The sequence below is a fragment of the Eutrigla gurnardus genome (genome assembly GCF_963514095.1).
Source record: "Eutrigla gurnardus genome assembly, chromosome: 17".
Lineage (NCBI taxonomy): Eukaryota > Metazoa > Chordata > Actinopteri > Perciformes > Triglidae > Eutrigla > Eutrigla gurnardus.
The window spans coordinates 6,989,819-7,017,463 of NC_139928.1; the positions used below are offsets into that span (position 1 = coordinate 6,989,819).

General features: G+C 45.2%; 2 protein-coding genes across 2 annotated transcripts in view; one reads left to right on the forward strand and one right to left on the reverse strand.

The window, feature by feature from the left end:
- nr1d2b (nuclear receptor subfamily 1, group D, member 2b) overlaps positions 1 to 27,645 on the forward strand; it is a 352,544-nt gene that overhangs the window by 127,728 nt on the left and 197,171 nt on the right. The window lies entirely within an intron of this gene.
- The window catches only part of foxo6b (forkhead box O6 b), a 36,920-nt gene continuing 22,444 nt past the window's right edge, over positions 13,170 to 27,645 (reverse strand). Inside the window, exons 2-3 of the mRNA XM_084032404.1 lie at positions 13,545 to 17,448; positions 13,170 to 13,502 (exon numbers count right to left, since the gene is read on the reverse strand). Coding sequence (XP_083888530.1) covers positions 15,736 to 17,448 — 1,713 coding nt within the window. The 3' untranslated portion in view covers positions 13,170 to 13,502; positions 13,545 to 15,735. The remainder of the gene's footprint in view (positions 13,503 to 13,544; positions 17,449 to 27,645) is intronic.

The window sequence follows — 27,645 nt, forward strand, 5'->3', positions numbered from 1 at the left end:
ATGTGAAACCATGCAGCGGATTAAAGCCCACGGTTTTGGAATGGCAAATTCAAAACATTAAAAAAAAGGTGTATTTTTGTTGATTTCTACACACTTTTTGGGCTGAATGATGTATTATTGCCATAATGTATTAGAATCTTCTGTTTGTTTGAGGAACTTTGTGTATACCTAACCTGTCTAAACTCATGATGAAGGGAGATGTACACAGAGAGAGAGAGAGAGAGAGAGAGAGAGAGAGAGAGAGAGAGAGAGAGAGAGAGAGAGAGAGAGAGAGAGACAGAGAGAGAGAGAGAGAGAGACCAATCTGACCTCAAGAGGAGAGGCAGATAAAGAGATAAAAGGATAAAGAGGGATGAGAGACGAGATGGAGGATGCAAGAGAGGAAAGGGAAGGAACAGCCTGCTTGCTTCCTGTGTTCATCTATATTTCACAACACTTTCAATTAGTAGCAGTGTGGCTGCAGAGGGACCGAGAGAGATAAAGAGAGAGAGGTTTGCTCCAGGTCACTGTGGCCTGGTAATGGCCTCTCTCCCTCTCTCTTTAGAAAGGTGTTTGCAAAACATAACGGCTGTTTGCTTTGGCCTGAAGCGGGGCATGAGCTCTTGGTTTGTTGCATCTACATATTTCACAGGTTATTATTACAAAAACTTCAAGCACGCTGTAATTTATCAAGAGACGCCAGACGGAAGAAATATTTTCGTTCACTGGTTTGAGAAATTGGGAGTAGGACCTTTTTTTTCCCTCTCAAAGTCTGGTGCAAGAGGAGGTCAAGTTCAAAGTACAAACAAACACAATTCTCTGAATTAGATATTGAGATATGGTAGAAATAACTGGAATAACTTAGAAAACTGTTTTCAGCTGATAGTGAAGAGGCTTTATTTCGTACGCTTACTGTTGAAGGTGGAAGTTCTTGACAAACATGGACATCGACTTTCACTTCGGTGCAGTTTTTAAAAATTCGTTCAGGGTTTAGCTTAGTTTTTAAAGTTTTGGGAAATACACTTATCGGCGACTTGCTGAGAGTCAGGTGAGAAAATAACTATCGACACCACAACAAGTGTTGTTCAAGTGCTTGTTGATGTATTTATGTCATGAGCATGAAACAAAAGATGGAGCAAAACTAGCTGAAACAAAAGATATGATTTGTTGACATGAATGCTGAAAAATAACACCAGCTTTTATTGAAAATAATCTGTCACCTGTTGCCTTGTCACTCGTAGTGGAAACACAGCCTTAGCCAAGTTTAACATAACAACTGGAAGCACAAGGAAGGGGCTTAACCCTCTCCAAAATTCAAAAAAATGCCTCAACATTCGGTCACTGATATGCTGTAACTTATTTCTTTATTTTTCTTCATTTGGACACCAAAAAGCATACATCGAGCAACATTTGAATTCAATTCAACCCCAGAGTTCAGTTTACATCGTCGTTTGATCCATGAATATCAAAATAATGATTAAGGCTACAGTTAAACAAGTATAACTTAGTGGGCTGCAATATTATACAGTGCTCTCTGCAGACTGATGAGTCAAGCACACTAAAACCTAAATCTCACCAAGGTCTGGTTCAGATGTGTGATTGCTGTGCGGTTATGACCATTTGAACCCCTCTAGACTCGGAAACAAGTGGTCTCAACCGACTAAATGCAGAGGAGCCTGTCAGCCAAATGGTAGGCTTGTTGTCAGAGCAGATCAGAGGTAGCGAGGCAGTACTGATGTTACCTCCAATGACCTGTCTGGGGCCGCAGCTCCTGGGTCTGAGTCCTCAGCTGGGCAACGCTGAGATTCAGGCGTCAGCAGGGCTTCAGTGCAGCCACTCACTACAGTGCATTTACAAATCAGGGGACTCCACAGACAGGCATCACTGAAATAAACTCATGTTAGACTCCGAGGCGACCTGGAGGCTAAGAAGTCTGCCCCCGTGGAAACCGTTATCTAAGCGAGAACAAACCAGCCGAACCAGAAACCATCTTGACAACTTGTGATGCACTGCAAGCTGGGTGATGTGTTTACTAAGATATAAGCTGGATGGGGGGAAAAAGCTTTAGTTTTTACTTTTCAGAATAAAATCTGCAAATCTGTGTTTTTAATAGGCTTATGGGGCAAAATATTTTTGATTAAAAACTGGGAAACACAAATGGGTATGAAAACCTCACTATGAAGTTTATCCAGTCAGCTCACACGCGTTTTTCCCTTTGGTTAGAAAAAGTATTTTCTGAGCCACTGAGCCCCATTTATTGTAATCCGTAGTGGTCAGTGTCCTCTTGCTGCTGAAAATATCACAACTTCTGGATTCATGATGACAAAATTGATCGGCTTCTCGGTAATTACTGAAAACAACAAAAATCAGATTTAATACGACAGTTATGCTGCCTTCAAATAGAACTTGTGATTTTTGGTTTTTGCACATTAGAAGTGAAGTATGCCTGTAGTGTTGCTAGATGGCTCACAACAAAATGACTACTCCTTACTCCTTTGTATTTTTTCTCAACCAGAGTCTACAGCTAGCAGCTCATTGTGAAGAAAGAAAAAGTATGGACACATTGAGACTTTCACCTGATGATGGAGCTTGATGAAGGGGTAAGGGGATCATCAAAGTCAGGAGGATTAATCCTGGTGGGACCATGAATATCTTTACCAAACTTGCTGTCCATCCATCCATCCAATCGTTATTAAGACATTTCACTAAAAACCTCATAGCGTCAGTGGGACCAAAGTCAGTGGGAAACATCATGTGTGGAAAATTAATGTCTGTACAAAATGTCCTGGCATTCTATACAATAGAGATGTTTGAGTCTGAACCAAATAATTACCATAGAGCCACAGTGCTTATGTGACTAAAAATGGTGAAGGATTTTATGTTTTCTGCGCTTTAATTCCATATGAAGGGCCAAGAGGAGATTAGAATCATGAGTATATCATTTGCAAATACTTCAGTATGTGTCACAACTATCAGAACATTTCCATGAATCCAGTTGTGAGTACAATAGAGGGAAAATCATATGAAACTGTGACCATGAGCTCATTTGATGGCACCAGTACGGACATTAAACATATGACTGGAGACGTAAATGAACAAGAATGCATATTAAGAAAGATCATGGGCCTCCTTGGGATATAGAGCTGGAAACCACTTGAGTACTTGGTGTACTGGTTGGACTGGAGAGAAAGGATTATCAGGGGTGCACATGAGGAAAGACCAATCCTGCTGCATCCAGCAGCTGTTATCTGGCACCACCTGCTTCTCCAGGGAGCCGAGGCCTTCAGAGAAGGGACGCCAGCCCCCAGGCGTAACCCCGGGCGATGCATGTCAGCCATATGCCCGGCCTGCTGCAGGGACCGGCCCGGCAGGGAAAAGAATGACTCCAGTGTTGGGGTTGAGACAGAGAGACACTGTCATGCCATGTGCACTCTGGCTGGCAGCTCGACTGACGCCGGGCTGGGTCAAACCTCGGCCACGCCGGACGAGGAGGCTCAGGCTCGCCCCCTTCAGCACTGGGGTTGCACTGTTTTGATGTTGAACATCTCGCCGTTTGATAAAAGCAGAGCCACGGGACACAGAGCAGAAGACATTACTGCAGGGGAGCGACGAGGAGTGACGCGTCAGGAAATTAATTAACGTGGGGGAAAAGAGTGAAGTACCTGCCTCTGGGTGTGCAGAGAAGAGCAGCCGTCTGAATCAGTGAAGCCGTGTTCAGCTCTCTTTGACCAGCCAGCCGACCCCGCGGCGGTTAGCAGCATATGAAAGTGTAATGAGATGTCTATCGCCTGGCTCAACATCACTCCCCCTGTTTCAAGCTAGCCGGAGCTGCATGGCATGACTGTGACATGATAGCGCCGGCTGCCACCTCGGGAATTGCAGGAGAATCACCCCCCTCACCAAAAGAATAAGAGAGCAAAGTCTGGAGGCGGACAGTGTTTTGGGGAAGATGAGTCCTCTGATAGTTGCAATATACCTGCCATCCAATGTAACACTCCTCCTACTCCCTCCGCCTGCCTCTCAGCCTCCATCTGATACAGCAGGTTTCCTCACACATCTCGTTTTAATCATGTTGGGATGGAGAAAAATCAGCATTTATTACAGAATTTTTGTTGAAGTTCAATTTAGGACTCATACAAACCTTAGTCTTAACATGCACACACACTGTGTGTCTCACACACACACATACACACACACACACACACACACACACACACACACTGTGGATTATGAGCCTGAGAAGAAAAACTGTGATTCTGATTCTTGGTTTGGTCCCAAGTGCTTGTTGAATTGTTTTCTTCCCTGCATTTCTCAGACAGGTCAGTCAATCTCTTTTTAAATGTCAATGTTATGAATGAAGCTAGACATATTCGTATAGCCATTTCTGGCGTGTGAAGTTGAACGTGAGAGAAAGTCATACTCGCCGACTGACAATGGCCAAGGAGTCTATCGCCTATGTTTAGCTGGGTTTCCTTTGTCTAAAAACTTGCATATAGGTTCATAATTTGAATTTGGGGGGGAAATGGGTGTTACAATACGACTCCTTGAAATGCAATGTCCTGCGTCCAGCCAACGGATCCTTCACAGCCCAACATATCCTAAGATTCATTGCAGGCCAGTGACCATTGGATTTGAATGAACATGGCAATGGCAAGAGGATTAGCAGCAGGTGGCAGAATTTACGCTCACCTGAAAATACATCATGGGCTAATGGCGAAGCATATCCTCCACCATTATATGAAATAAAAAGAATAAAATATGGTCTCTGGCTCCTTTTTAATTATATCATGTTAGTTACCTCTTTTATGCTCTTTCTTGTCAATTGCAGCTGGTTGCTAGGTGATGGGAGTGACAAAAGGTGACAGGACAATCCTCTATAGACCAGGTCTTCAAAAGGACCTGGCTGACATAGACCATGAAGGCCACGTCCTTCGCAGGCGACTGAATTGGGACACTGTGTCGAGTGTATTTTCATATTTTCTGTAGCGGCTCAGGATGCGTTTGGACCTGTATTTTTTACTGTTACTACACATTACTGTCACCAATTAAAACCAGGGATTACAACTTTCACTGGTTACTGGTTTAATTACAGTTGCATTAAATCAGTTTGGAAAAAAGAGAAAAAAAGCTTTAGGAAGATATCAAATGGATTAACGCTCGTATATTTCTTGGAACGCAAAGATCTGAGGTTTATAAAATCACTTTAAAGTCGGGTCATTACCGATCCACCATCAACATCTGTACTGCGATGGTGGTTGCGAGGAGGCGATGATGTCACTCTTGTTTGCCCAGTTTGATCTTCACTCCTCTCCCCCAACGCTCCGCTCTCTCCGCTCTCGCAGCTTTTTCCATCATCTGATACGGTGTTTCATTGATCTGTTTTCCCTCTTGCTTGTTTTGGCATCTCAACATGGACTCAACAAGAAAACGTCCCAGGGACAGCAGAGAAGCGCTAGGAGTTCAGCGTGTGTTACAGACCAAGAAATAATACACACACACACATGCAATCAATCATAATGTAGTTTACACCACGATGATGAGTAAATATCCATCTATATCTATCCATTGCATGTTGAAATGGTCATTAGGAGTTTCAGTGTCCGAGCAGAAAACGGGTTAAACAATAAAGAAAACCAGCAACATATTCTATTCATATATTAGTGATGATGATATATACTTTGGAAGTAGTAACTATAGATGTTAATAAATAATAGATGTAGTAGAGCAAAAAAATGGAATAGTAACAGTCTCAGGAGACGCAGGGTTGGATACAGATGCAAACCGATGAGGAGGCAGCAGGAAGAGTTCAATGATTTATTGTTGAAATAAACTTAAAGTCCAAATGAAACTGGAGGTCCGGCAGGGAGGTGAACTGGTGAATCCAAAAGGCAGGGTACAGGAACACCAAGCACAGAAAAATAGACACTAGGAACATTCGGATCTTCTACAGATGGGGGCTGCAACAGCAACATCAGTTATAAACACGATGATGCTTGCATTGGTAGAGCGTGGGAGGGGGAGGGAGGGGGGCCTCAAAGGTTTTCTCAAAAGCCCAAAATCCTTTAGGTTTTAAAATACCTTCAACTTTTTGTTACTTCCCCTCAGTCCCTCTGACTGGTCTGGCAAATCATTTAGTCGTGTGGCCACAGTGAGCCAGCTTGCTGACTAGCTTCTATATAAAAGGATGGAGCTGAAACAGTATATTTCAGCCTATGCCCATGTTGTTTTTCCTACTATGCTACCCCTGAAAGCAATCAAATTGATTCAATGTTCTCCTTTGGTCTAATATTCAGGGGATCCTTTGATTTGCAATTAGAGCAGCGCAGATTATTACGGATTATGTTATGATTATATTTTGGGGGTCCAGGGATCTCTAAGATGTGGACCGCTGGACACTTGGTGAAAAGACAAATTGGCCAAGAAAACAGGAAGTGAGACCAGCTGAGCAGGAGGTGAGCTGACTGCAGGACTAACCAGGGACAGGTGAAACTAATCAGGACAATCAAAACTGGTGGGAAAACACACAAAGGCAGGAAGTGATCTGAAATGAGAGGAGAGCTGAGTAGCAAAATAAAACTATGCAGTGAACATGAATAAAAAAAGGACGATCCAATATGTAGCCTGGTCTTTGCCTCCGTGGTTCATATTCTAAAGCACCCCCCATCAAAACCCTAATTCTTTACTTTTTACATAGACGGATGATCTGTGTGTGTACAGTAGGGTGCATACCAATGAGCCACTGCAGGCAGGCCAGAAGGTAATAACTGGACAAATGGATTTCTTCCCTCAGCAGACTACTGTCAATGGTATCTAAATAAAGACAAGCCCGATAAATTCCATTAGACATAAACTAGGACACGAGTTGATTAGGACACCCGTGGCTTTGTTCCTTCACTGAATTAATGAAATTAATTAATGAAGAGAAAGAAAGGATTGAAAAGATTTGTTCAGACACGCACTGATTTATTTTGAAATTTAAAATACCAGCAGTGATCTGTGAGGCAATTGAATGATTTGGATGATTTTCTAGTCGCTATGAAAGATCATTGGGAACTTTTCTTTCTCAAGTAATTTTTTATAAATGCATTATTGCTTCTGAAGCATGACAAAAGTTTAGATGGGAAGACCATTTTTAATGCTTTCTCTCACTTTAGAATGTCCTTTCTTGCTTCCAACTCAATCAGCCTACTGAGGGTTTCACTCCGTTCAGTTCATCTAGGTTTAACAAAGATGAGAGAGATGCTTTTCTGTTTCTGCTGTTGTCACCTCCATCAGAACCAGATGCCCAAAGGATCCTTCCAAGGTCTCATCAGAGACAAGAACGGACCTTTAGAACACTGTTTTAATTCACGTGTAAATCTCCACCCTGTAAAAAAAGACGAAAGTTTGTATTTTGCACAACTGACTCCGGATCAGATCCATCCAGATCTCCAGCTGGGTTTGCCCTTACCTCTTTCACCACCACCAGTGTCTACTCAGTCTCCTTTGTTATTTCTGTATGGATCACGGCGCGACTACCCCTGTAAAATATCGATGTCATGACGGTGTCTAATTACCTCACATATCTCTTCAACTTTTCCCTCATATGCACATTAAAGCTAATTCATTTTTAATAGCTCTTCGAGCCCTTCTTCCAATTAGTCTCCACTGATTTAAAAAATAATTTAATTTAACTATTATTTTTAATATTGAGAGCAAGTTGAGGGTAGGAAGGAATGATGATGAGGAACAATGCAATAAAAAAAATGGATATTCCTACACAAGGCATTTGAAGCCCTCTTTGCCTACATGTATTTTATGCTAATTTCCTTTGTCTTTGTTTTCCTGTGGATTAGACCTGTAACGCTAATAAAATATGAAATGCATTCTCACACTGACCCACCCGGAACGCATTTCTATGCACGAAAAGTCTGTTTTCAAGTCTTCACCCTCCCCCACAGAAGTAACAATCAACTTCCACATCAATTAGCATTTAGTGTCAAATCTCACACAGTATGTACCGAGCCCGAGCTGCATATCATTGAGGGGGATAATTGTTGCCTTGCGGTGGTTTGAAGTTGCTCGCTGACTGACTGACTGCCACTGATACGTACACATACATGAGCAGTAATTACTAACAAGCACATAAAGACACATAAAGAGTGAGTGACACTGATAATTAACACGCACGCAGCACATGCACTCCTCTTTCTTGTGCCTTTCGGAGGGGCCTGCGTACACCCCAGTCAGAATAATCCATCTCCATCATGTCGGCACCGTGCTCCGTCTGTGAGATTGTCACACTCGCTAATTACTCTTTAAGATAATCAGCCTGTGTGGCTGGAGATGCGGCTCCCCTCCACGGCCCCGTCTTCTCGGGGAATGAGAGGTTTAATCTGTGGCGAGATCAGAGCTACTGGAAGCAGGAGGAGGAGGGATGGGAGGCGGATGGAGGGAGGCGGGTGGAAATGAGAAGGAATTTGGGCATCTTAACAAACTCTTAATTACGTTCTCTATCCTCCGCTGGTGGCAGGCGTAAATGGCGGTCCCCGGGGAGCCTCTGATCCACTTTCTGATCTGCAGAATTCACAGCCGAGCTGCTGATCAAAAAGATGGAGCGGCCTAGATGCTTCAAACACATGGGACCTTTTTCCAGCGTGGGACTCGTAGCTTGTCATTGAGCGGAAGTTTGAATTGTCGAAATTCATGCTCAAAAAAGAAGAAGAAGAAGAAGAAAAAAACTCAACTCCCTTTAAAGACAAGGGAGAAAAAAGGAGAATTTGAAGAGAAACCGGGAGTGTTCAGTGCTCCATGAATTGATAATGAGCATTCATGCAACGTGCTGAAGGCGTTTGTCCCATATATGAGGCAGAATTCATTGGAGATGACCTCCACCCACATTCTCGCTGTTCTAATACACCAGGCACGGCTTTGATGTTCGCCATCAGCTGAATCCCTGGGGAGGCTCTGCTTTAATAAACCGCAGCAGTGAGCGTAATGCAACACGCTCACCAGCAGGAAGTCCCATCAGCCCGTCCTGTCTCTCTGGGAGCTGCATGGGGGTCAGCAGGCCACCGAGACTGGATCAGGACACCTAACCGTACAGCATGATTGTAGGCCAACCACCAGCACTTAACATCCTCTGTGGAAGAGAAAGTAAATGTGGAAAAATGTTGCTTTTGTATGTTTTGTTTTTTTTCATATCCAATCAAAGAATGGCCATGAAAGACGTTTCTGATTAGCTGGCAGGTGTCATTATCATTGCATAATGGCACACATTAAACAAAGCCTTGAAGCGCAGTTTAAAGCCGTTTCAAATGAATGCACAACATATATTCAACTGTTATGGTAACCATAGCAACAATACCTCCGCTTAATGAATTCTCACCGACATTGACTTGTAGTAAACATCTGTTTAACTAACTAAGAATACACTCAGAGAATGGTTTATGATTTGATGCCAGCCTACCGTGTCCGGAGGGAGAAGATGAGCTAGTGTTCCCCGTCTTCACCTTTTTTTCCTCCATCTATCAGAAATCTCTGTCTAGTTTATTTTCCGTCGTGGGCAGGATTTGTTTGGTAGTGATTGATGATATTGGTACTGTAATGTGATGACAGGTAGGTGAAATATCTGTGTGGGCGTTCAGAGTTGTTAATCCCAGTATATCACTTCAATGTTAACACCATAACATTGTTAGCTCATTACCGTACAGTATTGCAGGTGATTGGCTGAATTTGCTTTGATGTATGCAACTGCATCAAGAATGTAACTCCCTTCTATTATAACCATAAACTCACCAAAATGATATCAGAAATAAGAAATGTTTGTGGAGCTTGTTAGATCTGCAGATCATATATGCAAAACATTTTTTAGGGAAAATAATAATCTGTTAGACATCACAATCTTCCCCTTAAAAGACTCTAGAATTTAACACCAGACAAAGATAAGGCGGTAAAGACCAGTTTTTAGTCTTTTAGAAAAAATCAGCTTCTTTTATTAAAATTTGACAGGTTTTCTGAATCCTGAAATGCAACAGGGATCAACATCATATGCAGGAGCATTGAATTAAGATCATGAACCCTAAATATATTTTCATTTACAGAACAATCTGAGAGCACAAGGAATAGAAAACTTCATGTATTTTGGTTCTCCTCATGGGCGTTATGATTCCCTGGGCCGACAAGCTGTCCTTGAGTGCGTTGGTGAGGGTTAGCAGGTTGGCCTCATCATGCCTTTCACTCAATTCAATTAAATTGGATTCAATCCGATTTTATTTATACGGCCACACATCACGAATCACACATTTTCTTCAGAGGTCTTTACAATCTGTACAAGACATGACATCCTCTGTCCTTGGACCCTCACATCTGGTGAGGAAAAAGTCCTGAAAAGAACCCTTTAACAAAACCAAATGAAAAGTGCAGAAACCGAAGTGCAATGGATGTGTATAGAATAAACAACATAAGAAAATAAAAACATCGTCAATCCATGTGAAAGAAATGATACATAAAATGAAAGCAGTAATAGCATAGTGGATTTTAAAGGGAACCAACGCAGAGAAGCTAATACGGGAGAAATATGATCTATTTTCATAGTTCTTGGACACATGCTGCAACATTCTGGATCAACTGGAGAAGCGAAGATGGAACGATCCTGCAGAACTGTTTTTGAACACTCGCCAGCTCCTCAGAGAGGCCTTTTGTCAGCCCACCACAAACAGGGCTGACACACTCAAGAACCAGGCGAATGAAGGTCAGGTATGTTTTGTTTTAGAATGTCACATCACCAGCTCAAGTCCCAAGTCTTTGTCCGTGAGAGAGCATAATACTTGATGTGGGCATCCCATGACGGATCAGATGATTAGAGACATTCATATCCATGGTCTTCGCACCCTTCTCCTGTCTCCATTCCACCACAATCCAAGGCCTTCTGAGTCAAGCCAGCTACCCCATCAGAACCGTGAGGTCATCAGCATATTTGATAGGTATAACAAAGGGAGGCAGAAGGTATTCATTTTCTAATGCATTTGAGTGTTTGTTGATTGATGATACAGCTTTTGACAAATCATTTCTGTTTCTCTTGTTCGACATACAATGATTATAGAAAGCTAATAATGTACTATTTATTTAGGAAGCTGTGCCATTAGCTTGCATGATCTCAGAAGGGATTGATTTCCAGTCAGAGCAGTTTCTTGGGATTCAGTGGATTTGAGTGTTTCTCACTAATATTTACTGACAGACCCTACACATTATGCAGCACCGCACGGTTTATGCAGATACCGTACACTGGTGCGGAGCTTGCATATCAGCCCGTAACCTTTGTCAGATCACAAAATTCCATACTCGGCGGCGTGTCTCTGAACTAGCTGCAGGAGAACATGGGAGATTAGGGAGGAAAAAGTGCATTAGGATGCTCCGGTTGTAAATATATATGAGGTGGGAGAGAGGGAGAAGGGGAAGGGGTGTCTGTTTTTAAAGTTGCTGTCACCAGGCTGTCACCGTGTCTGTCAGAACAGATCCATCACAGCTCTGACACGTCAGGCTTCACATTTGCATGGAGTGCAGCAGGAGCCCGTCCTTATTATGCATTCTGTCTCACACCAACCTTCCCCTCTCTACCAGATGAACTAACTAGAATCCGAGAGGCATATTTTATACAACGGCATGAGCTGGGGATGATGGAGAGCTGTTATTGGTTTCTGACAGTGTGTGTGTGTGTGTGTGTGTAGCGCTGGGTGCCGCCATCTTCCCAGGTGTACAGGGATCAGCCATCTTGTCAGGTGAGCTGCTGCCAACTAACCATTTATTACTTTGTCTTTCTCTCTCTGCAGGCTCACGCCACACACACGGCAATGGAGGTGAGGGGGTGACGAGGACACAGCTGTGTGTGTGTGTGTGTGTGTGTGTGTGTGTATAGCACAGTATGGCGGTGCAGATGCAAGTCAGTCCCTCAGTGAGGAAGCCTCCGCTGGGACAGACACAGCTGTGGCATGGCATCGGGTTGCTAACGAGCCTTATCACACAAGCGCTAGACGACTAACACACACACACACACACACACACACACACACACACAAACACGCACGAATACACACTCAAACAGTCCCAAAACTGAGGTACTGGGGTGATATAGTGTGTTAAACTCATTTCCATCATACACACTCTGTTAAACACACATGTGGACACGCACAAACACACACATGTAAACTCTGAAAAACACATACATTATCGACACACACACACACACACACACACACACACACACACACACACACACAATTACCTCCTAGCTCCCTTACACAGACAAACATGTTCTCTATAGAAACATATACACAACCGCACAGGCCATACGCACACTTTCATGTACAAACTCAAAAATAGATGCGTACACCCACACGCTCGCAGCTAATGATACATCTTGTGATACATTTACATACTGAGTTCAACTGCGTGATGATACCGTTAATGTGGCAACCTCATAACTCAACTTCCGGTGATTTTTCATGCATAGAATGTCAGATAGGGCGAGGAACACGAGCAGTCAGACGATCAGGTTGTAAACAAACCTTGAGATTAGTGCCATGTAATTGGAAGAAAAAACCAAGGTGAACAGTAAGACCACACATATCTGTCGTAAACATCCATTACAGATTGTAAACGGACTCCTAAGTTCAACTTTGACCTGTTGTACACGTTTGCACACCTCCAGTGCGATGAAGAATTATTTTCAACATTTCAGGTGTGCTCATTTTTCATTTTATCTCCAAATAAATTGGTTTATTTATTATATTGTCACGGTGCATGGTTTTGTCTCTTGGCCCGTCACTGTAGCGATGTTTCCAGGTTTCCACTGCACTGCTTTGCTGAGTGCAATGTTGTTATAACTGCAAAAAATGATGGCAAAAAAATTAAACGATTCAATATTTCACAGATTTGTACTTAATTGACTGAATACTGTTATTCTGATTCCCCATAATGTAGTTTTTATTATTATTATTATTATTTATTACTAGATGCCTCTCCATACAGGAAGCTGGATCCTGATGTTTCTTCCTTTTTTCAGTAAAACAGTTACATTGACTTGTTGATGTGGGTCTGATTTAAAAAATCCTTTTTAGACTTCATATAAGAGAAACCAAGGTTCCACCTGACGATAGTGCTCATGTGCTTGTGTGTGCAAATAAGAGACACAGAAAAAGGATCTTATTTGTTTGTTTTTTATTTATTCATTTTACGGTCACCAGATGAGCAGATACATCATTTTAGAAAAGAAATTGATATTTGCAAAAAAATTATAATACAATTTTCTCAATATAGATTATGTACAGAATGAAATGTAGTCAAACTGAAATAGCATTCTGCCTCTTTGTCATCAAGAAGACAAAGCAGTGAGGGGTCTGAGTGTTCCTCCAAAGACCCATCTCCCTAACCAATAAATATAAACTGTATATATTATGTATGCTGCACTCATCCAGGCATGGACAATACCAGGACAAGTTAGTTCTCAACAATATTCCCTTAATCATTTCTTGTAAATCACTGTGCTACACACACACACACACACACACACACACACACACACACACACACACACACACACACACACTCGCACACCCACGAGAAGCTTGACACACAAGTGCACACAGGCCAGAGAACAAATTACAGTTGGGTTACAACAATGGGCCATCTTAACTCATGAAAAGGGAAGAAGAAAGCAAAAGAAATGTGTATGGAAATACCCGTCATTGTCCTTGATCAGGAGGGAGAAGTGGCTTTTCTGGTCAAAGCTCGCTGAAGCTGGCTGAGTAGCACTTGACATTTGGCCTGATTCAAACAGCCAATTCTACAGAAAGCTACTGAGCTGGAAAATCTCTTTCAGTCTCACAGATCCTGCCTACTCATGTAGCTCCCTCCCTCTCGTTCAGGCTCTCTCTATCTATCTACCTTTCTTCGCTCTTTTGTTTTCTCTATCTCAAGTGGGACAGGTGCCAGGACAAGGGTTGGCGAATGCCCCCTTCGCCTGTTGTCTTTGCCCCTCTGGGAATGGGAAAGAGATAAAAATGCACACAAAAGCTTGTATCCATGCTGTATTGAAACAGGACAGACAACTGCACAATCACAGAACGAGCACGAGAAAAGACAACAGCAAAGTAAAGCTATGGCCAGGACGGAGCGGGGGAACGCTTGTAAAGGGGATGCGTGAAGGACTCTAAGGACAATATAAGTAAGCACACCGCTTGCCAGCCGCTTTACCTTGTCGCTGGGCGTCACCTCTCAAAAAATCGCCCTCCTTGTTCTTGGCGGGGGGAAGAATTATGACTTTGTACCGATGAGCGAATACACAGACTTGCATAAATCATCCATCTTGTTTGGCGGTTAATTACTCTTGTTTACCCTCCGAGTAACCTCGGGATGGGGCGGTGTGATAGGAGGGAGCCTGGAAAGAGGAGATAGCACCAAATAGTAATCTGCTGACGCTGTTCATCAGTGTGCAATTCGCAGGAGTAAAAGCACATAGTGGGCTTGAACCTGGGTGTTAGTGAATTAGACAAGGTTGACTGGGGTCTGAGAACGGCAGCTCCATCAACATCCAGGCCTGACCACAGCTGCTCGGTAAGCTGTTCTGGGGTCAGCTGGTGAAGGAGCCACGCCGAGGCAGCCCAGCGCAGGCCAATCAGAGAGCTCCTCAGGATGTACAGCAGGCTCTGATCGTTGCTTATTTCATTACGGGGAAAGCTACATAAATCCACAAAATGGAGAGGAAGAGGCACAGAGGGAATATTTGCATTTCTCCTTTCCTATCAGTGCCCCCCTCTCCAACACCACCCTTTTCAATCCCTCCCCCATTTAGTGCAGAGTGACTTTAATCATCACTTTCGCCAAAACACATTAAGCCGGTGTGTCCAGAGTTGAGGGAGAGAAACGAGGGGGGGGGGGGGGGTGAAAAACCCAGAGTGGCGCATTAGATTTGCAATAGCGATGCATCACTCCGGCATTACTTTGGAGATTAAAGAAGGGACGTTGCATTTCATTGTGGTGGTGTTGATGGTTGCCTGATGTATGACTGTCCTGCACTGAACCAAACATGAAACACCACTGTCCACCAGGGAGTCCGTCTTCCTGATCCTGGAGTTCCCTTCCTTTCTATCCCATCATCCCCGTATGTCTTATTCTCTCTTCTTCTAAAAGACCTCCTTTTTTTTCTTCCTCCTTAAACCTCAAAGCCTCCTCCGCCTTTTAACCCCAAATCTGAGAGCACCTCTGCATTGAAAGATATTTATGCAGCTGTTTGATCATGTTCTCAAGTCAAAAACAACACCTCCTTTGTAGAAGGAGATAATACTGTAAGGTGGATTGCATACATTAAACGTAAGCCAACACACAAACGTGACTTTGCCTGGTCTTTGCGTTACTGCATCTGTATGGAGAGGATGGATGTAAAGTGCGTGAGAGCTTAGGACAGGCAGTACCAGATTGGGTGGAGACCATGAAAATAACAAAACAAAACAAAAACTGAAGGGCATGAACAAGAAGAGCTTTAGGACTGGGCTCATTGGGGGCAGGTTCAATATGGAGACAGAAGGGTTTATAAACAGGGTGGAGGGGGGGTGTGGGGCTATACGGAGTCCCCAGGAAACAAAATGACAATATGTATTTTGTTCTACAGTCTCAGAGAAACAGAATCACAGTCAGTCAGTCCAAGGGTACAGCCCACCAGCAGCCTGGCCCAGTGGGTGAGCTTTCCGGTCATGTGTATTCAAACCCTTGGGCCTGAGTTCACCCTGGCACCCAGCTCTGGTGGCTGTGTGCTGGTGGAGGGCAAGCAAATGCCCCCAAACTCATTCCCATCCCCATGCCCATGCCTTGGGACAGAGAGCCATCAAAGTTGAAGTCCATGCTCTCTGTGTCCATAAAGTCATTGAGCAGGATGGAGTCTACATCACAGTCCAGGCTATTAGCGACATTCTCCATCTCCAGGTTGGCAGCCATTCTACTGTGGGAGTTGTGCTGTTGCCCCTGGTAACCAGCGTTCCCCGGTTGGTGGTTGTTGTGATAGAAGCCATGCCAGGAATCGGTCATACCATGATGGTGAGCTCCAGGGTAAGGCTGGTGACGGGGGTGAGGTGCCGATGCCAGGCGACAGGGGTCCTGGGGAACGTCCATGACGCCAGCAGGGTTGGGTGGCAGGGACGGCGATGTTGGGAGGTGAGGTCTGGGCCCATAGTGGTTTGAGGTCTTGAGGCTGTAGGGCTGCAAGATGTCGGTGCTAACCCTTGGGGAGAGGGCCTGGGGGTGTGGCCCACTGTGCATAGGGTTATGGGGGTTGTGGTTGTGCATATGACTCTGGCTGGATCGAGGGTTATGATCATGGCTGGCGTTTACTTTGTTACTGTGACCGTGTTCGTGACTCGGACCGTAGTCGTGGGCAGGGAGGGGCTTGTGGCTGTAGTCGAGGCTGGCTTGGTGTTTGTGACCCTGATTGTGGTTCTGATGGTGGGTTGTGTTCTGGTCATGGACTGAACCATGGCCATTGTGTAGACTGGGATTGTGAGCATGCTCTTGGCTGTGATTGTGGTTGTGATTGTGGCTGCTATTCTGATTGTGGCTGTGCTGGCTGTGAATGCCATTGGTCCCCTGTGTCATTAGTGTGTGTGTTTCTCGTCCCTGACCCAGCACTGTGTCTTTGTTGCAGTATGGAGGACCACCAGTAAGCAGACTTTGCAGGGCGTTGTTCTCTGAGTAGCCCCTCATTGGGCGCTGGTAGCTGATTGGCTTATTCTCCTGGATGGTCTCCATGGGAGTGTGATGCCGGAGCATGCCCATGGGAGGCTGTCCATACATGGGCCCACAATAGGAGCCTTCTGCCTTGGGTGCAGGCACGTAGGGATAACCGTTGCATTTGATTGGCTGTGACTGGGGGTAGCCACTTTCATCTAGACTGATAGCCCCCGCCAGGTCAGTCAGCTGGGGCAGCTCCACACTTGGACAGTGGCCCCCTGTGCCGAGGGCCGGGGAGCGGGTACTGGTGGGGCTAGGGTACAGTCGAGGGGACGCTGAACAGGACAGTCCACCCTCCTCCGGTTCGTCAGCCTCTGCCTCTGCAAGGATTGGGGACAGACAGCCACTCAGTGTGGAGGCAGAAGAGGAGGTGCGGGAATGGATGTCCGTCCAGGTGTCATACTCCTCACCCCCCATGCCCACACCTCCTTTCCCTGCTGGACTGCCATGCTCTGGGGAGCCTTGCATTGTGGGTCCGGCCCCCTGACCTTGTCCACGTCCGAGGCCTACAGCTCCTGCTCTCTTTCGGCTGATGCGACCCTTGGTCTTCAGGTAGCGGGTGCCGTTGTCGATAGAGGCTGCCCGTCGCCTGGGTCCTTTCCCCATCTTTCCTCCTTCTGGGTTCAGCATCCACCAGGAACTCTTTCCCGTACCTTCATTTTGCACCCGGATGAAGCGACTGTGAAGGGACAGATTGTGTCTGATTGAATTCTGGAACAAGAAAGAAAGAAGGGAAGGAGATGATGGAGAGAGGGAGGAAGGAGCAGATAAGGGAGAGAGAGAGAGAAAAAAAATGGATAAGCATTAACACCCATGGGAACATTTAAGGTTAAATAATATTTTCTTGAGAACACAAAGTCATTTCAAATTATGGTCTAACTATCAAGGCTGCACTGTGAGTGAGGAAAAAAGGATGTCTAAAGAAAGATAGGGAGATGCAAGGGAGAGCAAGGAGGGCAGGGAGACTGAAGGACCAATCGATACCTCCCCTGACCAGCCTCTCTCTCCACACGCGCTCACTGAGTCATAATATGGACACGGGTGCAGCCTCCACATCAAACCATCACCAAGGTTACAGAAATGAATCACGCGAGGCAACCCAATCACAGACAGCCCATATCGATTGAAGGGCCTCCAATATGAGGGCCTGAGATTCAGCCAGAGACAGGGCGGGAGGGAAGGAGAGGGAAAGGAGGGGGGAGGCGTGATTTGGCAGGAGCAGATCTGGAAGAGCACCAGAAAGAAGAAGAAGAAAAAAAACACAGGCCTGGAATAAGATAGAGGGGAAGTAAACGTGGCGAGGGAGGAGGAGAGGGACATGCTCATTTAACCTCTTTTAAAATCATGGCACAATTAACATGACCGTAGGCGACGACAGCATATATCGTTATGATGAAGTCTTCCTGCAAGTAGCTTTGAAGACGGACGGATGTCGGTTGTGGGTGTGTATTTGTGTGTGTTGGGGGGGGGCAGTGTATAGGATAAGCCTCTACAGACCCCTGTTTAAGTGTCTGAGTGACGGCTGTATAGTTAATCCAGGGCTCCACAGCAGCATTTGAAGCCGGTGCCAACCTGGAGTGAGTTGATGAGATCTAAGCCTGCCTAAAGGAGAGCTTAGCAGGGATACACATCATCTCAGCTGGCCAAGTTAGTCTAAGTACAGCATGTTCATCCAAATCTTTCCTGCTTGTGTCATTATTCACACTCTCCCCGGCTTCTTCTCCTTGCTTTTCTGCCTTCTCCCCTCTTTCCGACTCTTCTGCTATTTTCTGATCTTGCGGGTGAGGAACAAACCCCCCCAACCGTCTTCCCCATGCGCACAATCACACACTTTTTCTTTTTCCTCTCTGGAGATATCTATCTATTTCTGCCTTGTTTATTACCTGCACATAGCTCACAATCTCTGTCTCCTGATATCTCGAGCCATTCTCTATCTTCATTCACTCCCCGCCTCCTGTCCAATTTTCCTGCTCTCAGCCCCATTCATCTCCCTCTCTGTGTCCCAGCGTCTCTTGATCACGACATTGCTCATTCTCTCCTTTTCGCCACATCCATTCTCTCATCACCTTACACAACTTCCACCCCACTCCCCCTCCATCCTTTCATTTGCAATAAAAGGCAAGCAAATATATCGGAAACAAACAGCAGGAGATGCAGATCTGTGCAGATGCAGATCAGCGCAAGTCAGCATATGTAGACCACCCTCTATACCAAACTAGAGCCACATAGCTGTGCACCGGACAGCCAGCTGAAAGAGGTGACAGCTCTTTGTTGTTGCAGCGTATTACGAAAAGCACAGCACCCACAGCAGCAGGTAATATGTTTCTCGCAAAATGTTTACAGGGGGAATTTGGCTTTAAGTGGGTTTCAAATCAGCCCTGCATCCTACCTACTGCTATTCTCATTCATGTAGAGAAGCCCCCTTCACACACTCCCATCCCCTCAGCATGACTCCTAATAGGTATTTTCATCCCATCGGCCACTCAAATCACGCTGCTTTGACTAGACTCTCTTCACGGACGTGGAAATTGGATAGGAGAGATGTATTTATGTTCTTTTCTGCCGTTCAGAGGGGTGCTCAACAAAACACAAGGTCGGTGGAATTGCACAGGCTCAACGTACGGCGTACAACGACGAAATGGGCCGACTGCACTCCTCAGCTGCGGCGCACCACGGAACGCGGACTTTATCAAAGGCAAATTGAACGATGACGGCGTGTGAAAGAGGCCGCCGGTGGAGGCGACCCGCATCAGGTGATCTGAGAGCGGCGCCCTGACAGGTTCCTCCACAACATGACGGCTCCGGCTGGGCGTAGCCATGGCAACAGAGTAAACCAAAAGAGGGAGAAATGATAGAGGGGAGGTGATGGTGGGGAGGAGAGGGGGGGGGGGGGGGGGGGGGGGGGGGGCGTAGGAGGGGAGGTGGCTGATGCTGTTTGATGCTGCAGGCAACTCCAAACAGCCTTTTTATCTGAGTCTGTCAGATTCCTGCTTCCAATCCACCAGGGAGGCTCAATCACCAGTAGTCCCAGTGTCTCACTACCTGTACCAGGCTGTGATTAGCAGTGTGTGTGTGTGTGTGTGTGTGTGTGTGTGTGTGCGCGTGCAAGTCTGTGTGTGTTATACAATATATTGCTGTTCCTTTACCTGCTGATACATTGTACAGTACTTCAATGTGCCAGATTTTGCATTGTGGTCTGTGTGTGTGTGTGTGTGTGTGTGTGTGTGTGTGTGTGTGTGTGTGCATATATATATATATATATATATATATATATATATATATATATATATACATATACAGTATATATAATTGTTTTTTTTTTGTAGACTGTATTTTTTGAATCACGCAAATCACAGCAAAAAAGGGAGCCTTTTTTTGTAACAATTTCTTTCATTCAAACCTTTCATTGACAGGGTCACATCTACTCACATAGAAGCTGGTTATAGTTTTGATGCTTAATATTCAGCGGCAAGTATTCTGCACTTTCATCACGTACCCGGTCTGTAAAGGCCTTAACATGATGGGCACAGCTTTGCCCTTGAGAAAGATAAAATAAACCAGAGATTGTTGTTATCCTCTATTTGTTTGCTGGCGAAGACAAAATGAAAAATCATGGAACTTCCTAATTATCATTTTAATGAGTCCAATATATCAATGTGACTCCGGTGCAGGATTGGATCATCACATGCGAAAAGGAGACAGAGAGTCTCCAGGTTATCATTGCAATAAAATGCTATAAAGCAGGAGATGTCACTAGCCCCTTTCAGACAGCCTTTTCGTTGCGGGAGTATTCCTCCGTTATTCCGCCCTGTTATCAGTCTAAACGCTCACTGAGGCGGAAAGGCATAACAGAATATTAGGGACCGTTCGTTTTTTATGGAATGAACCACCAGAGGAAAATAGGGGGGGTTATGTCTTAATATTCTTTGTTGAGGGGTGGGTCACCCAACAATTTTTAGTCTGAGGAGGAGTTCCTGAGCTTTTGTCATGAAAACAGCAACATTTCAAATATAGTATAAAAATACATCTCAGCAACACATTCATTTCTTAAAGTTACACTTTTGGCCTTTTATTGCGGGAGGAAGGGGTGAGAGTGGAAGAGGCGAGAGAGAGGGACGACATGCTTTAAAAGAGGGGTAGGCCACAGTGCGGATCCAAACCCGGGGCCGCTGCAGGGAGCCTCGGTACATGGGCAGTAAGTGTAACACTGAGCAATCAGCACACTTAAGACATTCATTTAATCAATCAGATCTAGCTCTTATGACGGGGCAGTCATATTATACGACTATTAACTAGTTCATCACACGATGTTCTTGATGTGAAATATTAAATTAATAACTGAGCCACATCAGAGACAAGGCAATACGGCGTTCTATCTAAACGCTCCGAGCACCAGAGGCGGAAAAGACGCCCTGGTAACGCGTCTTAGTGAAGACGCGTTACCAGGGCGACACGCCGCTGGCGGATTTAACGAGCTCAGAGCGTAGATCCGCAGAAGATAAAACGCCGCTTATTGCTCATACCAGGCCGCTATTATACCCATCGACATGTATATGATGCACAGCAACTTCGCTTGCGGTTGAAGAGTTGTTGCGAGACGGGCAAAAGTTCACCTTTCGTAGTTGTTTTGATGCATCGAGCTAATCAGATTTCCAGCGCTCATTGAATACGTCACATGGCCGACGAGTCCGTGGACCAGAGCGTGGCCGCGCTGTGGGACGTCTCACTCGTTCCGCAACACCGAGGTGCTATCTAAACACGGACACCATTGCAGCGCTACGACATTCTATCGAAACGGTTGGTTTGCGTCATATTTTGACTCGCCTTTTCGCCATTACAGTGGAATCGTCTGTCTAAAAGGGGTTAATGATTAGCAAACTGTCAGTCTTTGGTTGGAAACCTGTAGACTCTCAGCCGTCTGTAGTTGGCCGTCGCTGCCTCAGCATATATATTTATTAAGTTGTCGGAAAGAGTGTTCCTGAGAGGAGACCCGGCTCCCTCTGCTCTCAGCCTTTGCCTCTCTGCTAATGCAGGAGGAGATGGACTGTTGCGGAAAGAACGGTGACTAAATCCGTCCTCACATTCTCCCTCCTCCTCTACAGGGAGACTGCTTCACTGTATCGAGCTCCACTACTGTATATTGTACATTAATAGTGACTGAGCTTGACCCTGACACACTTCTGCTTCCACTGAGTCAGGGGATAGCCAGTCCAGTGGTTGGCTAATGGCCCGTGGACACACAGATCTGTCCAAACACAGAAGCCTCACACTTTTTCTCAAAAACTCCAGACCAGCCAACAATTCATGAATGGGTTTGAGCATACTGGTTTCTGCTCAATATGATGATAAACTACATCATGATCAGTGTCATTCTGCATCGCTTATGCTGTATAATTACAGCTGAATGTTCAACTGTAACCCTATAATTATAGCTGAGCATTTAGATGTAAGTTATTAATTAAATGACTTAGCATCAAAGTTTAGACTTGACCTTGGCATTACATTGACTGTACAATCCCAACTTAGTTGTTGTTCAATACATTTATTTTTTCAAGTGCTTCCAACTGCATCACATCAGCAGGTGGAGTTTGCTCAGTTGTGAAAGTGATGGATCTGTTGATGAACACGGTGAGTAGCCAGAATAATCCAATCCACAGCACATTCATAGCTGTAAAAACATAATTATAGAAAAAGTGTTGAAGGTCATATTGATAACATTTTTATTTAAACGAATAATTAAAAAAGATACTACATCCACAGAGCTTTTAGAAAGGTGCAGAATCAAAGTATCACTTCTCATAGAAAATCATTTTTGATTGTGAATTACGGAATAGCCTGACCTTTTAGTCTGCAGTCAAGCTCTCACACTGGAAAAACACTACATGCCCCATAATGCAACATCATCGAGAGTTATTTTTTCACATTTTCACAAAGCTCCCCCCAGACCTACAGAAGAAAGCATTCAACTGTTTCCGCAGGCTGGGTATTTTACACATGAGGTTTGATGTATTCATCATGTCCCTTTCACATGTAGGGTTTGGACAGAATAACAGGAACATCTGAACAGTCTCATTCTATCCAGCAGACCCCTCAAGGAATACATGCTTTGTTTCAGATTGCGTTAAAATTGCATCAGACCGGGGAGTGTAATTCCCCTCTGTGGTTGTAAATTACACTGTGAGTTGCTGTTATTTTGTCCACCCCCCTGTACCTACATTTTATTGAGACCGTTGTCTCCAACGCAGCCTTTTAAAAGGCCACAAACGGCATGTTCTCTTCAGCAGGGCGCCGTGTGCCCACATCCTCCATTTCAGAATTGCAATAACAGAGCAATGGCTAATTTTCTTGATTATTATTATTTTCAACCCCCACGTCCCTTTTTTAGTACGGGATAGCTAGCTAACGTTAATTACATCCATCGCAAATTATCCAGTTTGTGTTGCATAGCAACGGGAATGATGTAACCCTTTGCACCCTCTTTCCTCTCACTGTCTCTCTGTTAGCAGCAGTCCTCTCAGCGGAGCTTTGTGCCTGAGCAGAGAAAAGCCTCCTATATTAATTCTACACAACAACTAATATCAAATTATATCCGTGTCCTGGACACACCATAGAGGGAAAACACTTTCCAGACAGTTCCACACGTCTTTGCAGACTGTAAGATCTGGAAATCCAATCATATCTGGTGTGTTTGAGAGTTGTCAGTCCAGGCAGCTTTGTACACACACTGCAACAAAAACTATGTCACTTTATGTGTTTCACAACTTGACACATGTTCACCCCGATGCACTCGCACGTGGCTGTATGCATCTGCACCCCCCACCCACCCAGCCAGCCAGCCCACACACACCCACCCCAAACTGGCAATCATACTTAATCCCTCTCCAGCCTGAGTAATCCCCGACAATCCAAGGCTAATCCTGGTTAATTCTGGGCACTCCTCAGCTGGGTTTCACCCTGAAACCACAGAGACAGGGTGGGGATTGGTCGGATCACGGCGATTGAGGCTGCGCGCAGTGTTGATAGACATAATTGGTCGGGCAGTTATTGGGAGCCCAGAAAAACAAGCACAGGTTTTTTCCGCGGGTCTTCAAAATAGGTCCGGATTGACCCCCGCTACGTCACGCCGGCCTGACTGTTGTCGCCGCTCCTGGTAGAAAACATGTTTTTCATTAGTCCCGTGTGTTAGCATGTCAGCTCTAATACGAGGCAGGCCCTGTTACTTTGTCTGATGCTATGACAACAGCGGCTAGGGGATAGGATAACCTTTTCTTTTAAGGACAGGGATTTCAATTGCTAAAATAAAAAACACGAGAAGTGTATACAGTAGGAGCCATTCCTCCAGTGAGAGGGGCTTCTGAGAAGTCATTAGCCTCTATTCAATCAGCTCTACCCGCCGAAGCTCCTAGCTCAATTCTTCTTAGCGGCTATCGATCCTGATTCCAAAATGAAGCACTTAAGACGCCTTGATCAAGCTGCTCCTTAATCTAGCGTTAAGGAGATTGAGACCTTTTCACCCCGTGTCTCAGACAGACTTATTACTTTAGCACAGGGATACTGTGGCAGTCAGGGGCTCACTTCACCAGCACACACTCAGTTTGGGTTGTATAGTCGCTTTAAGCCCCTCAGAGCGAGCGACGGGAACACTTTTACTCTCTGCCATTTTGAAAAAAAAAGCTGTCAATATACACAAAGCCGGGAGCGTTAATGAAGCAATATGTCACCGACGGGATGGATGGGGGATGCTTTGTTGAAAACAAGAAGGCCTCTGGTGTTTGTGGACTCGACTGTGTGCCTGTTCGATTCAAGTTTGCACATTGAAACGGCAGGATACGTGTGTTTGAATTGTGGTATACTCATGAGAGCGTGAAAGCAGAAGTAAAAAAGGAAACTGATTTACCTTCTGCTGCGGCTCTGTCAGCAGCGAGACGGGGGGATACAGGTTGCAGAGGAGTTCTGCTCCTGGACATTTTTATAGGCTGCTTTTACCTCTCCATCCTCACAGGAGAGGAGTCTCTTGGAGGGGATCCTTTAGAGGATTCAGTAGAACATCATGTAGCGGATTTTAATGTGCTTTCCGCTTCACATTTTAAAAAGCCCACCTCTAATTTACGACGCATTCCACGGAGCATTCAAGGGCCGGGTTTGCGTTTTTAAATTCCGTGCAGCAGCGCTCCTATAGATGTGGTCCGGCACAATCCAGCCGAGTGTTGTGGGGATTTTTGTATGCCGCCTTGTTGCGAAGTAGTGGGACGAGGCAAATCTGTTTTCTCCCCATGCTCAACCATTATTTATTAATCCATTTCACACAGCCAGGAGTCATTATGCACGGTCCTGTCAATGGGTATCTCTCTATGCCGCGCATTTATTTGATAATAAGCAGGAGTGGAGGAGAAGATAAAAGCGCTGACTGCGTTCATTGTGAAGCGTTTTCTGCAGGCGGGGAGACTTAAATGAGAGCAGCCAGCTCTGTGTGGGAATGGGTCTCGTCTGCTAAGCCTGTCTGGAGGCAATCGATGGAAATTAGTCAACGCTAAAGATTCACTTCCTGTGACTGATGTCACGGGCAGCGCTTGTCTCTTTGAAGGGAAATAAAGAAGTGGGAGGCTGAGGGATTAATGGGGTTGGAGAAGGTGTGAGCATGCGGAGTTTGGGTGGGGGCTAAACTGGGAAAAAAGATGCTATTCTCTTGGCGGATTGCAGGAAAACTGATCCAGATGAGAGGACCCAGATGAATGTGGCGTAGCTACGACCATTCAAGACACACAATGGGTTGTGTATAAGGCGAGCAGCGGTTGAAACATCCTGACCAACACACTGACCAAAAATGTCAGTAGTCATGTGATATATCAATTAAAAGCCATAAGGTTAACTGAAATAATTTATTTTAATCAATTACATAGTTTTATTAACTGCAGCACCAGGAAATGTCTCTTTAAAAGTGGTCCTTTATACTTCAGTTTAATGAACAACTATGTTCTAAAGATTTTTTGTTGTGGGAAACTGAATCGTAAAACATTTTGATTAAATGCTCTTGTTCCGCAGGTTAAAACAAAGTGAGTCATCATGGTTGTGCAGAACTCGTAAAAACCTTTCCCTTTCTGCACGGATGATTAACAATAGTGTTTGCCATCCGTTGTACGCTCACAGTAGCTGTGACAATGCGATCAGTTCGTGTCTCCAGCAGTTGTACTGAGGCGGCTTGCTGAAAGGTGCACCAGTTAACTTCTCCTCAAAGTACAGTCGAGGGACTAGAGCCAGCCCTCAGGCGACAGAAGGCCTTTCACTCCCCCATACTCCCTGTGGAGCGCCACAAGCTCTAGGGGGGAGACAGAGAGTAACGTGGCAGACAGGGAGGGAAAGACGAGAGAGGCGTCGTCTGGGGCTAACCTGAGAAAGGTAGACGGGCTGAGAGCCTGAGGGGCCAGAGGCGGACAGCAAGCCCAATCCCCAGCGGAGAGGCCTCTAATTGGAGCTGCCGGCCTGCCGAGGCAGCCTCTTCCTCTGTGGACGGACATAAGGAGGCGAGTGAAGGCAGAGAGCCCGGGGGTGGGAGGAGAGGGCAGATAAAAATAGAGCCGGCAGATTAACGAGCATCTGAAAGCGGGGCAGGGGATCGGAAAATCCTCCCTGCGTGCCAGAGATGCCCAGTCCTCAGGCTACAGCCAGCTCGGGAAAGAGTGACGGCCCCAGAGGAGGCGTGAGCGGTGCTTCCTTCCTGTTGGCTTTCCTTACGTCACGAACGCCGTGGGGGGAGGAACATGGTTACGTCCCGCTTCAGGACTTTGCTTCAATTCTAATGAAGTACAGAGAATATATTGCAACTGTGTAGTTTTCATTGGAGAGGCTTTTGGGAGATATTTTCACTTATCCTTTCTGTCCTTATTATTTTTATTTGTGTCAAACTTAATATTTTCAGCCCTTCTTTGAAAATACCTAAAAGCGTGCTGCTAAATGAACCCGAGCATTTAGCATGAGCCTACTGTTTCAATTTAAAGTAATAAAGTCATAGTACATGTTTTCAACCGTGAGAGTTCTATGAATAATATTTCTATTCCAGTTTTAAGAAAGGTCAAAATGTTCTCCCTCATCAGCTCTTTTGTTTTTAGCTACATCACAAGGCAAAACAAGCTGGCGAAGAACAAAGACTAGCTTGTTGTCAGGCTATAGCTTCTAGACTTAAGAGCTGGCATGACAGCGAAGAACCTGAGGGCAAATACTCATCTCAATGGATGGATTTTTTTTTACTCGTTTTAACATCGCTGGGACCTTTTTAATACTATATCTGATCATATTCTCCACACGATAGTGCCCTCCGATTATAGTAACAAAAGTACATGCAGTTTATCACCTCCACCTTTTAGCTTGCGCTCATGAAACGAGCCACCTCCACAGCTGTGATTTCTATCCCTCCCCCGAGAGCTTTCACACGCCAGGTGGAGCATCGTGACACCTATGGGAGCCAGAGGAGAAGCTGAGAAACGGGCCTGATCACACCTGCCATCGGGTCCCAGGAGAGCGCCACCCACTTCAACACTCAGCTGTCACATCCATCCGCACGCCGAGGCTGTACCGCCACCTCCAACAAATGCACCGATTCCACAGTTGAGCGCCGCTACACGGGCAGGAAGCACGAGGCTGAGACATTCAGGTTGGCACATTAATAAAAAGCAACAAAGGCTCGACACGAAGGAGAAGAAGAATTGTCGAGCTGGAAACATACTCAAAAAAACACAAGGACCCCGCCGTGCAACTTGAGACTCACAACTATCCCTTTTGTTCAAATAATGAGATCAACCTTTGGCTTTTCATCCATAACTCAGAGAGTTTCCAAACAGAGCACCATAGCCTTGAATGAATAACACTAGGAGAGGTGTGATTTAATCCAAAGTATTCCTGAAAAGCCACTTA